This window comes from Pangasianodon hypophthalmus, chromosome 13 (assembly GCF_027358585.1).
Source record: "Pangasianodon hypophthalmus isolate fPanHyp1 chromosome 13, fPanHyp1.pri, whole genome shotgun sequence".
NCBI lineage: Eukaryota > Metazoa > Chordata > Actinopteri > Siluriformes > Pangasiidae > Pangasianodon > Pangasianodon hypophthalmus.
In genome coordinates, this window is record NC_069722.1 from 10,568,049 (window position 1) to 10,581,992 (window position 13,944).

General features: G+C 39.1%; 1 protein-coding gene across 2 annotated transcripts; it reads right to left on the bottom strand.

Annotated features, from left to right (window-relative positions):
* Positions 1-499: 499 nt before the first annotated feature.
* On the bottom strand, positions 500-11,994 carry nptx2a (neuronal pentraxin 2a). Of its 2 annotated transcripts, none has more exons than XM_026916885.3 (5): positions 11,150-11,994; positions 9,756-9,969; positions 9,029-9,273; positions 4,246-4,425; positions 500-2,398 (listed from the first exon to the last, which is right to left on the bottom strand). In XM_026916885.3, the coding sequence occupies exons 1-5, from the start codon at positions 11,726-11,728 to the stop codon at positions 2,171-2,173; spliced, it is 1,446 nt and encodes a 481-aa protein (XP_026772686.1). In that variant the 5' UTR covers positions 11,729-11,994; the 3' UTR covers positions 500-2,170. The 2 variants fall into 2 exon arrangements, with proteins under 2 accessions (XP_026772686.1, XP_034165592.1); XM_034309701.2 differs by having other exon boundaries at positions 9,756-9,972.
* Between the last annotated feature and the right edge of the window lie 1,950 nt (positions 11,995-13,944).

The following is a 13,944-nucleotide window of genomic DNA, read 5'->3' on the forward strand; positions in this document are numbered from 1 at the left end:
AATCTTTGACAAACCAAGAAAGCAGTGATGCTCAGAAAAGGCCATTCAGTTTTCCAGGGAAAAAAAATTAGATAATTATAATCAAAACAGATACAAATGACATAAATGATTACATTTCATAAATTTTTCTTACACAATGGTAATAGATTTATTCATTGACAACAGAGTCATTCAAATGAAAATGATCACAAATTCAGTAATCAAAAACATCTACTTCATTGGCATTGTTTTGTACCAGGACGTGGCCTTCATAAAAGACACATACCAGCAAGCGGCAACAAAAGAACCTACTTCCTGCTTACTTACTGCATAAGAAGCATTTAAGAGAACATGATGAACTTCCTTTTCCATTCTACAGCATGTAAACACATAATCGAAACCATCCTTCCTACATTTGAACACAGATCCATTAGGCAGGTCCTAGTGGTGTAGTAGGCCACAAAAGCATGTAGAAAACCTGACAGAAACCTCTGTATACATTAAACTCGCACACAGCGCAGCTATTGCACAGCTTTATTGAAACATCACTGTACAGTTCAATAAATACTCTAAAACTAGCAAGCGTTAATGGACTCTGTACAAAAATAATGCATGGTCCTCTTTCAGCTTTTGAGAGGATAATGCATTCAACCTTTCTGTAGTCGTAAATGAAGAGAACGCAAGCAACCTCTATTTCATTAAAATCCATCAATACTTCTTTTATATCACCACAGAAAAGCTTATTCATTTTTTTCCAGTGCTTTGTACATCATTAAACAAGTGTTTTAAATCCACATCCATCTCCTCTAGTAGACTATCATTCATGTTCAGTTGAGATTTCTCTTGCTTGCTCATTGTGTGGGGGTAAACAGAGACCCCAGTGCATTACTATTTCATAATATAATAAAATAATAAAATAATAACAAGAATTTACAAATCAACTCTCTATTTTCATCTAGTTTTCTTTCTTTGCACCTAATGAAACCCCAGTAGACAGAAAATAATCAGTGCCTTAATCCTCTTAATTGCTGCAAATTAGAAGTGCATATGGAGGTTCACAGAGGTGATGAGATCTGTAAATGACCATAAAACATAACTGCTAGACCTACAAATGCAACATAGCGTGGTTCATATGTTATAAGAGCTATAAATGAACATAAATACAAATATAAGACCCAAACTTTCATTTTCAGTGTAATTTTCAGTATAGAAATCAAAGTTTTTGGTTAATTCTGACATAATTAGGTTTCCATCTGACGAAGCATTATTACATTTATCATCATAGCTTTTTAAAGAGGGTCTGGAGTTTCCAAGACCACAAACAGAATTAAGGGCTACACAATTATTCTGGTTAAAGTCAGACTCATCTTCCTTGACAAAAATCCATTTATAAAAATGTATAAAAAGTGTCTGTGACCCTTTTATTCATAAAGCTAGTATTTTGCAAAACAATCAATGGTTAACATTCTTTCAATTTCATAAACATAATGTGCTGATTCTGTTCATCAATATCTCCCTCCTTCCACATCTCTGTCCTCCTGGATCCATAAAATGCTCGAGAAAGTGTATGCACACTTCCACTAAGCTCCTGATTGATCATATTCTGTCACATTTGGGTGCGTAGACAGCTTTGCATATTTGAAGAGAATTTTTCATTCATGCATGATATAAAGAGCAGAGTGCTTCTGCTCAAGCCCTGTCTTAGGTTCCCTCCGTTTGATGAAGGTGCTTTAAATGCTTGTTTCTACAAGTACAGGACATTAAAATGAACTTAAATGTAAACCTTCATGCAGTTCGATCATACAGCAGTACTCCAGAATCCAGTGACTCCTCTGCTCATAATAAATTCATAATTTTTTTTTTTTTTTTTTTTTAGCTGTGTGCAACACAAAAACATATCTAACATTGACAAGAAGCTTATGCTTGCACGTGTTCAAATATTTTTAAACTGGAATGTTCTGAATTTGTTTTTTATATTTCACAAGCCACAATTACTTCAATCATTGACCTTGCTGACAACAAAAAAGAAACAGCAAAAAAGAGGAGAAATCCACCAGAGAGAATGATATAAGCACAGTGAATACTGTTTCATAAAATGACTGTCTCTCCACAATGGTCCCAAAGCAGCATGGTGAGGTGTTTTGTTTTACCTCCAAAAAATAATATTGGATCCATATAAGCAGGGTCAATCTTACGAGTCAAAAAGTCGGTCCTCGCATATCTCCAGTGCTGCTTTTGTGGCTCCTCCGAAAACCTCGACATTGGCGTCTATCCAGGGCACGACATTACCGGGCATGTAGGCTGAGCAGTTGGCCATGCCAGAGATGTCTGTAGAGCGGAGAACCCGATCCCACATGTTGAAGTGGCTTAGCTCTCCTACGAAAGCCTGCGTGGCATCAAACCTTCCCCCAACAATATCCTGTTAAGATAAAGAAATGGGGCAAACAGGTCACCAAACATTATAGCCACTGAAAGTTCTCAGGTTTGGTGGTAGAGTACGTTAGAGCAATGGTAGGTCACTAGTTACGACATTAGGCTACTAGAAGGTTGTGAGTTCAAATCCCAGCATCACCAAGCTGCCACTGTTGGGCCCTTGAGCAAGGCTGTTCTGTTGCATCCTGTCTCAAAAATGTCACTTTGGATAAAAGCTGTATGTATGAGGTAATTTGTTTAGCTTTTTTTTTTTAAATACCAAAAACACTATAAATAAATGTTTACTAAAAAAATCATTTAATCCTGATAGACTCTAAACCAATTAAAAGATAGTATGTACAAATTTTAAATAATTTAATTTCAAGACCTAATCAAAATTAAGCAGTTTCCTACAGAAAGTCTACACTTCAGGCACCTGCTTAATCAGCAGCAGCAATGTCTGAGACAGTGGAGACAGGTGATCATCCCAGGAGCAATTTAAAGTTATTTATTGCGATTACCTATTGTGTTAGAACAGTCTATAGGTATCATTCAGGATAAGCATCTCTGCTAGATAGCTAACTACGTAGCTAGAAACGTATGAATTAACATGAGGCGGACAGCCAGCTAAAGTTACCTTTCTTTATATACTGATGATAACTGAAGTGGTGTTTACTTTCATCGTAGATTAGTTTATATATTAGTTCATTAGAACTTAGTTACTTAGTTAACATAAGCACAGGTTAGATAATAGAACATTTTCAGATTAGTTGTGTATAAAAACTAATTTGTAAAGTAATTACTCAAGTAGTTTTTCACCGGATGACTTATTTATTCTTGAGTAATTTCCTAGGTCACTAATACCAGTTTTACTCAAGTGAATTATTAATACAGTAGCAGTACTTTTACTCAAGTCACTATGTTTTGTACTCTTTCCACTACTGAACCATTTTTTTTACCATTTGGTCAAGCTCAATGTCTGTAGCCTTGTGATTAGTCTCTGGTCTGATGATTTGCCTTCTGCTAAATAATTTACAAAAAATCATATGATTGGATAAACCATAACAGAGGATCTATGGCAGAAACTGCAACTTTTCATGTTTGCAAAACTAGAGTCAGCCACTTTTGTTCATATGCTTATCGTGTTTATCGACTCTGGGTTGGGGGAAGGTAATTTTGAATACTGAAAAATACCTCCACACCACGGTTCGACATTTGATAACCACTGATCTAAATGGTAGATTTCACAATACAATCATAATACATCTTCTGTCTGCTTTATCAGTCTGTTTAAGGGTGAGCAATAACATTTGCCATTAGGATCTTTTCTTTTTTGCCATCATCATTTTTGTGTAAAATGTTGTAATGTTGATGTATTACTGAAAGCCTCACTGTCGTCTTTTACCTCAAGTCTCTCCTACTTCTCAAAAAGATTTATTGTTTCTTGTGGTAGGTAGCCAGCTTAATTTATCACTCCAGTTTCTTTTTTTTCTTTTTTTAAATAAATGTGTGTGGGTAGAGCTTGGAATTGGTCAGTAACAAAAATACACATACTGAGTGAGTAGTTACCAACTCTATGTTTAGTGGATGAAATCTCTCTGCACTCTATGTGTACTGTACAGTCCAAAAGCCACTTGGTTACCTAAAGCTATAGCTAAGTTCAATTACCTCTACCTGTCTTTGTGTACTATCCCTGAGGAGTACACACTCACACCACGTGGTATACCAGTGGCATAGCAGCAGTATAGTAAATACAACCAGATGACGTTTTCTACTCATCGCGTGTGAAGACTCTCTCTATTTATTTCCTATCTGTCCCTTAAGGGAGAGTTAATGTCTTTCTTTTGCTCCTACCTGTTCTTGACCCAGTATGATCACTCCTCCAGGTTTAATTGGGTGCCATGGGGCCAAGTTCTCCCCAGTGCCCAGCCTCTCGCCATCCTGATAGGCCTCCCAGAGGCCGTCTCTGGTCGTCCAGGTGATGCAGATGTGATGCCATCGGCCGTCGCCCACTGATAAAGGCAGCTGAGCCACCTGGAGAACAGGGTGTTCAATTAGAGCACATGTATAGAGTCTAATTATGCAGAAAGTACAATGTTTAACACTACCAAATATGAAAAAATGTAAGTAACAAGACACCATAAATATTGCAGAGTCAGTATATAGTACATGTAGTATATCATTGTTTAAGATAAGTGTACAGAGATTGAGGGTATTGGGGTGAAAATACAAGCATAAGATCATCGATTAGATATTTTTCTTGCTATTTCTATGCCGGGAATGTATTCATATAAAAGCAAAACCTTCCCAAGTGTAAGATTTGTCAAAATAGTGGTACTATGTTCATTTTTTTTATACTTTGTGTCTGGAATGCACAGCAAGAGACTTAAAGATGCTCTCACATTGTGGAACATGTTAAAAGGCAGTATATGCAACAGCAAGTCGGAAAACACAACAACAAACTAAAAACACCATAACAAATGTCAAAACGCAACAGCAAACTCAGGAACACAACAACAAAACCAAAAAAACCACCATTGTGAAATGCAACAGCTAAGACAGAAATACAGCAAAATCAAAATGGAAAGGCTAGGTCCATACTGAACATGACACGCTCGTTGCTCATTGGCTACAGCATGCATCAGTCTGAGAGACCGGGGAAAACAGAGAGACTAAAGGAAGCCAGGTTATTCAGAAGAATGAATTTCTCCTCACTAAAATAACTTATGTAACTTCAAATTAAATCATATTTGCTAGACTAACTAGATAACAGACTGAAAAAGTGCTTTTCTTTTTCTGTGTGATCAGCAACAAGCATTGTAATGTTCAGTAAGGACCTTCCCTTTGCATTTTAAGTTAATGTTGTTGTTTTCTGAATTTGCTGTTGCATTTTTGGTTTGTTAAAGTTTTGCACCTATGTACCACAATAGCTACATGGATTTTGAATGCCTTGACTTGTAAAATATTATACAACAACTTCATGTATGTAACTATGTATGTAACTGTAACAAATTCAGAGCAAACACAACTTTTTATACGAAAAACTTACTGAATTTTAATATTGAACTTATAGTGAAGTGTGCTGAAAACAGCATTTAGTCAGATTCATTATGACAATATTTCTCTCTCTCTCTCACACTCACACACACACACACACACACACACACACATGTATAATGCAGAAAGCTGAAGGCCAAGCTGCCTTTCTCAATAAACCAAACGCCAATCTGATGCAGCTCAGGAGTGGCATCATGGGAATTATTCAGGCAGCCAAGCTCACTCTCTCATTTCTCTCTCCCACTCTCTCAACCCTCAGGGTGTATTCAACAGGAGCCAGACATACAGATATCTAACGAAGTCTAACGAATCCCAAAAGTCTCCTACGGAAGGTTAATAGTGGAGGTGGGAGGATTTCATGTTTGTGAAGCATTACGAAATAATAGTTTCTCGAACAATAAATAAAATTTACTGACTGACAGATATTTTATATAGGTAACATGGGAGGTTATAGCCGGAACAGTGTAAACATTACCAATCTTAATAAATTCCATTTAAACCTTGGACGGCAGACTCAGTTTATAGGACACTGGACACTGACACTGGATGGCCCACGAGGTTAAAAGTTAATATACTAGTGGAACCAATCAATGGTTCAATCAAATGCTCTGTATCAGATGTTCTGCAGCAATGTATTTTAACCAAGTTAACCTCTCCCACTGTGCTCTTTGAATATGATCAATATGTAATAAATAATTGTACCTCTTTTTTAGCATATTGTGCATTGCCCACTTCATGCATAAAGTTTGTCCTTTTCTCGACTTATCATTAGACTTACTGGGATCATGAAACTAATCCTCCTCTCTGCACGCACAATCGGGCTTGCAAATCACATGGTAATGTGGTACACTAATGTGTGTATTTTAAAACTATGGACAGTCTCTGTATTCTCAGTAGCCTAAAGAATTTACAGGGTAAAACTATCTGTGTTATGAAAACACCCACGTTGCCATACTGTGTTACCCTCTGACTTGGAAGCTTGATTGTTTTTGCAGAGAAGAGAAGTTATTTCATGAGCCCGGTTAAAATTATTGATTACGTATCAATCTTTTTCAAACAATGTAGTGGTAGAGGTTAGCTTGGTTAAAAAACATTACTGCAGAATGTCTCACACAGAGCATTCAAGTGATACCCATTTTTATATTTTTATATATTATACACATTATATTTTTTATGTATATTTTTCTTTTCTTCTTCTTTTTTTTTAGGGCAATGTGCAAAGTAAGAATTTCATTGTATGGTCTAAACCGTTGTGTTTTCACCGTGCATATGACAATAAACCTCTTGAATCTTGAATATGCTCCTGCCAATGAATCGATATTCATTGTATAGAAGGTGCTGCAAATACATTAGATATGAACATTTTTTTCTGTTAGACTGGGTTGAACTGGATCCTATCATGGAAACACTGGTGGTGAAGTAGGAATACACTCTGGACAGGTCATCAGTCCACCGCAGGGCACCATGCAACATTCACACCTAGGGGCAACTAGCCAATCCACTTATTGGCTTGTTTGTGGGAGGAAACCCATGCAGACATGGGGAGAACTTGCGAAACACCACACAGATCTCAGCCTTGAACCAGGGACTCTGGAGCTGTAAGGCGGCAGTACTACCATATATAACAGCTTGAAACATATTTTAGTCATTTATTTACTGTTAATGTTAGTTTTGGTTTAGATTTAGTTGATGACAAACTAGGTCATTTAGGGCATTTTCACGCTTGGTCTGAATGCTCGAGTCTGCACTCAAGACCAATTCTGAGCTTGTTTGGCCCATAATCACAGGTTTCCATTTGCGTAGTAGAATTCCTTCCAAACCGTAGCTTGATTGCACGGTTCCATATGTCAATTTGTGCACTCAGGTTTGCAAAATGGAAGGCTGTAGGTGCATCAGTAGGCTGTTTTTATTTTCCTGTGGTACCAACATTCAAGAAAAATGAAAAATGCTTTTTGGATGCAGGGCATGTCATCATGCAGGAATATCTGAAAACAATGAGCTGATCTTGTATGCAGGCAGACACGAGATGTGCCTATTTCTCTCTGCTCTCAGTGCAAGCGCTTGCACCACAAAGGTGAGCTAATTACAGTGCTCCAGTGCTAGGAAAGTCTGTTTTATATATCAATAACCATAATAACCGTTTCCTTGCCATCACAGAAGTAGAAACGTGCCTTGGTACGCGGCCCTGAGTATGGAAAGCCTCCACACCTGATGTGGACTGCACCATGGTTCAGCTGAAGCAAATCCCAGAACACGTTTTTTAAGAGGATCAAAGATCAGATCTCTGAACCACTCTCAGGCTCGAAAAACAGCATTCACGCTTCAGTAATCCAAATTCAGATCATACCCCAAGTCCGAAAAAAAAAAAAAAAAACGCAAGTGAGAAAATCTTTTTTTCTGAAAAAAAAAAATTTCCCCAAATGTCTTCTTTTTAAATTTCCAAAGAACAAATGCATTAATTTCCATTGTTTTATTTCCTTCTTGAAAGAGAACACATACTATACATCATAACACCACCATTGTGTTTCTAAAGGCATGATTATCATTTCATTTTCAGCATGAAAAAGGTCAATGATGAACTTTTTTTCTCAACAAAATGAACACTGTGTCTAACTTCTAGTTAATATACAGCAGTTAAGCACATAGTCCGTCCCTCGATAGCAAAGCATTTAGCAGTCACAACAAATTTTGATATCTTTCTTAATATTGATCGATAGAATACATTTTAAATGAGTTTGGTATTTCTGGCTTTGTGACTCATTAAAATGGTTCTTTGTTGATCCTCATTCCAAATGATGATTTTTACTGTGAAGGATTGGCAGTAAAAGTTTAATTTGCTATAATGACCTATTCTGCAGTTGTGTTCTGACCAACAGATGGTGCACTGTGGAGCTATTTACCAATTGGACTTGAATCCCTCTTTGAATTCCCACCTCATTCTTTTGATCACTACCTTTGTAATGCTGATTTCCTCTACTCTGTGTAGTTGAGGATTGGCACTGCCTAAAATCAAGCCTCATGCTGCTTCAAAGCCCTAATGGCAGATCAGGTTGGAAATATGTGCTGGCCATTATGAATGTTGTGTCTATGATTATGGCACAGGGAGAGTAAGACACCCTTGGGAATGTTTCCATCTGCACTTACATACCTAATTATACCACAGTGCTGTTGAATTCTTGATTCTGATTAGCTACAAGGTGTTGATTTATTTTCTATAACAGCAGCTCTGACAATAGTGGTGGCTTTAATTCAGATGATAAGTTTATTTTAAGGTGCCCATTCTAATATGTTGTCATTTCTATAGTAACAGCTCATTCACAGGGACTTATACAGTGGATGCTCTACATAATCTTATCCTAATAATAAACAGATTTTTGTTATTATCAAAGTGTAATATACAGTATAATCATTTATATAAGCAACTTGCAATGGCTGGATCCCTGGAACAACTAGTTAAGTGCCTCATTCATGGTTACAACCCATCAGCTGGTGCTGTGTGTACTGAACTGCACCACAATCTGCATTAAACTCCCAGTGAGACAGCATAATATACCAAGGGATGATAATAATAATGACTTACCTTGTCATTGACAAGTAGCTCGATGGGATTGTTGCCCCATTCTATCAGCACAATTTCATTGGCTTGTCCAGGGACTCCATATGAGAACGGAGTTCCAATGCCAGGACTAGCGCTGGACTTGAGCCACATACACACGGTGAAGGCATACATTTCTGGTAGACTCTTCTTGATGCGGCCATAGAGGTAGTTTGTGCGCAAGGGCAGAGAAACCTTGAAGTCCTCTGGGGATTTAAATGCGCTGTTGCCTATAGGGAGGAAAAAGGAGGGTGATGAACAGATGAAATGTAGAAGCGGTATTTGGGTCTAACATTGCTGGAGCTTATATCCGGATGTAATGACCACCTGTTCTCATTAGTAAATCGGCTATATTTGCGCTATGGACCCTTCTCTCAATTCTGAAAATGGAAATTAGCCTAATGATGCCAAATCCTCATTCAACAAGCCAGAGGCTATGTGATCCCCAGTAGAGAGCTGTATAAAAAGAAAAAGAACTGATTGCAAACATTAAGTTCTTTCACATGCAACCACCACCAGAAAAACTTCAGCTTGCTCCAACATAACTTTGCAGAGCCTTGGTCTGAGCCTGCCTTAAGATAATATTTATAGGTATGAACGAAATGCTGCATGCTTTGATCGATTATTTAAAAAAACCCTTCCTTGACAAATCTACATAGACACTCCATTCCAATTGTAATTCAGTCCAGGAGGAGATGTGAGTGTGCCGTACTTCTCTCCAGCTCTGTGATCCTCTCCAGCAGCGAGTTGAGCGTGTTCTCTGTGTGCTGCCGGTGGGCGATTGTCTCGTTGTATAGCTGAGTCTTCTCCTCCTCAAGCTCAGCTACCCTCCTCAGCAATTGGCTCTCGAGGTCCCCCAGCCGCCGCTTTAGCAGGTCACGCAGTTCGTTGGGGAACGGCGCACCAGATGCATTGGCATGCAACTGCTGCTGCATGAGGGGAAGGATACAGCTTTAATCATATTCTGCTGCATGATGGCTGTATAAGTGAATATGAAGCGTCAGTGTGTCAAAAAATGGTTTCTCACAGCGTGCACAGGTAATGATGAGTCAGACACTATGCTAATCTAAGTGTGTGTGCCTAGCACTTAGATTTCTGTACACGTATATATATGCTTGTGTTTGTGCACTTCTTTACTCTTAGGGCACAAGTATGGTTTAATTACATCATGTGGACATTCTGCTTCTCATGTCGAAGATCACATGCCTTCAAACGAAATTAAGCATTTTTTGAGAGACAGCTCAATTCCCACCCTACCTGTGGGGTGGACCTCAAATCACATATATCAGAGATTCATACAATTCATGTAGGCTTGTGAATAATATCTAGCTAATGCAGATTTAATTCATCATTATAGCGTGCTAGGTACGTTGATCAAATTCCATCTGTGTTTAAATTCTTGGGGAAACTGCTGAAGGTTCCATGTAGAACCCTTAAAGAACCCATGAAAACACCTGTGTAGTTGAGTGTAGGTACCATAAAGCCAGTCTGACACTTATAGAGTAATGTCACTATGCAAACACTCAAACATTCGTTTTGCACCAGAGAAATCGTCTGTACTGCAACAGGGAACCTTGTTCTTTACATATGTAGGTAGTGTCATCCCTTTGTGAGCTCTAAGCTTCACTTTTGTCGCGCTATGTGAAGCACTAGACACGGCACTGCACATATTGCATAAAGCAACAGGAAATAAAGATGTCCCGTGGAGAAATCGAGAGAGACAGCGAGTGAGATTAATGGGAGCGTGCGCAGAATGATAATCATGATGTTTGCCATCAGAAGAGATTTTATAATGGGAAAGCAAAGGCTAAACATGTACACTCACAGAAATACAGGGGACTAAACTGTGCCTGGGGTGGTTCTATCAAGTGTACATCTTCTATGTACTATCTTTTGTACCTTTACCTAGATAGGTGCATATAGCCTTGTATACAGGTACTTTAGATCTTGTAAAGGGACACTACAGCCACACTTCTGTGTAAAGATGTATAGTAAAGGCGCAGAGAGGAAAGGTCCAGTTTAAAGTCCCACTAGATTTTTAGCACAAATTCATTAAAAACCTTTTTTTTCTTCCTCCACAAGCACACTGAGGGCATCATTTCTCACCTCCAAGTTTTCCAGTCGGTCCTTCAGCCCTTGCATGGTCTTGCCCAGCTGCTCGATGGTTTCCGCGGGGTCGCGCGGCAGATCGCCCATAGTGTTCTTCCCATAGTCCTTCCTGCGCGCGCCTCCGCGCCACTTGCTGTCTCGCGTGTCGTGTGCCGCGGCCTCGCAGCGCGAAAGTTTGGAGTTGAGTTCCTTGATGGTGCCCTGCTGACTCGCGATGGTCTCCTTCTGCTGCAGCACGGTCTCCCGGAGCTGCACGATCGTGCTCCTGAACTCGTCCTCCTGAGGGCTCGCGCTCTGCACGCGGTTATCCGTGTCCACCGGGCAGCTGAGGTCTTCGCCCGCAGGCACGGCGGTGCACACGAAGCGCTCGCCCTGAGGCTGGCCATCAGCGAGCGCCAGCTTTCCAGCAGCCAGCGCGCGAGCGCACAGGAGCGCAGCAAAGAACGTGATCATAGCTGCAGCGCGAGAGAAGCGGTTCAGTTTGTTCGCCACGAGCGCGTGCGCTTGGAGTGCAAGAGAGGGGGGAAAAAACAAAAGTGCAAGAGAACGTCCTCCTTCCCGAAAAGTCACTAACATCTAATTCCCCTCATTTCTATACATATATAACACAACAACATATCAAAAGTAGTTGTTTAAAGCCAATGCTTCTCTTAGTGCCGCGCGCAGCAAGTGTCGGTTTCTCAGCTCAAAAACAAGCACAGACTAAGAACCACTGCTTAATATTATCTGCAACAAAAAATCCGAATTGCAGAGTTCTATTGTGTTTAGTCAGATAAACAGTCCAAACACAGTTGTTTCCCAGTCACTGCTGCTGCAGAGAGACAGGCAGCCTCACCGCGGGTTAACGCATTAATATAGGCTCGACTGATAGAGCGCGCGGATTGACTAAGCCTCAACTACGTCATGAGTCGCATCACAAAATATCCCCTTCTCCCTAAATAAGCGCACTACAGCGCGAGGGAAATAATGCCTTCCACACACTACATAGTGCCCCATATATCTGCTTTGGTGACATTTAGGGTTGGACCCTTTAACCCAGATGGAGCGAGTCATAAATCACGGTTTGATTCATAGCCGGAGTACTCAGCATCACTTCTCTTTCTGCCAGATGCAGACTTGAATGAGGTCACTTTTTTAAATAAAGTTATTATTAAACATTAATCTCAGATACGTCACGCTTGCGTAAATGGCAGTGATAATAAGCATCTGGCTCTTCTGTAGCTACTAATGAAAAATATAATCATTTTTTAATTTTTTCCCTCCACGTCACTACTACAGTGCATTTGTCTTTTTTATTTACTTCTTGTCCATTTGAACTTGAATTTAAAAAAGCAAATGTTACATTCTTTCAAAAAAATCACACAGTCCAGTTAATATCTGAGAAAAATGCCCTAAAGTGACCTTCCAAATGCAATATAACTCTCATAGACTTATAGTGAGTGTCCTTTATAGAGAAGAATTCAAGTCTTTCATCATAGCACAGTGCACTTCACATCAACAACTTGTTGAGTTACACTGACACACACACACACACACACACACACACACACACACACAATAGGGCACAGGTGTCACTGCCAAGATGTAATTCATATAACTCAAAGGTCCAAAGGTCAACAGGAAGTAAAGGATAAGACAACTCTCTCTCTCTCTCTCTCTCTCTCTCTGTGTGTGTGTGTGTGTCTATCTCGCTCATATACATTAACACATTGCTAAAATGATCTCAGTTTTTGCAATCTAGCTTGTGCAAATTTTAGGCTTACCATAAACATTTTCCCTAATGTCGTTAGAGGTCATGCAATAGGAGGTTCATGGCTATATGCTGCAGATTTTCCATTACTTAAGGAAATGTACCATAACATTCTAATGTGGCCTGGCAAACACCTTTTCACTCTGAATCACACTCTCTCATAATGTATTGAGTACCATTTATATATATTTTTTACCACCGCAATACTGAATTGTCGAATGACTGGTCAAGGACGTTTTGATTCATTTTTCTTGAATAGAGGTTTGGACAGTAGTGCAGGCTGCAATTCAAATCACAGGTTTATATTAATGCACTCATTCTAATAGGTTATTATGTCTATAGATACATCTAATTCTCAGGGATTTGTGGACAAGTTACATAATCTAAGACTAAAAATAAATAAAAGAAAATAAAATGAAGAAAAATATACAATCACTGATATGCTGAGACATTTATTTAACATTTATGGAAGGAGTCTCCAGTGTCAGCATTTGTAGCATCCAGTAATTTAACTGCTACAAGACACGAGAGAGTCTTTAGGACAGAGGTGATTTGTGGTTCTCTGTAACATGACATGACTTCAAGAAATGTTAAAAAGAGGGGCTGGTGAGGGAAAGTTTTTAGTTGCTTTATAGTTGCTATAATGTAAGTGCTCAAAGGAACTAACATGTCTTGTGGAAGTTCCACAACATTAAATGTAACTAAACTAAATAAAAATGATATAATATTTTGCAGCTTGCTGTGGTATCAGAGGAATAAAACACTTTGGGATGGAATATTTTCCTATAACAGAATGCCTGTGTTTTATTCCTTAACTAAAATAAACATATAAGAAATAAAAAATAGAAGTTTATCTGTAGTATTTGCTTTATCATGGTCAAAGTAACAGTAGATCCAGAGCCTTGGGAACACTAGGCTTAGGGTGCTGGACTGGCATCCCATCAAGCACCAGTCCACACACAGGTACACACATCTAGCAGTAATTCCACCTACTGGCATGTTTTCAGGAGAAGGGATGATTCCAGAGTACCCAGAGGAAACC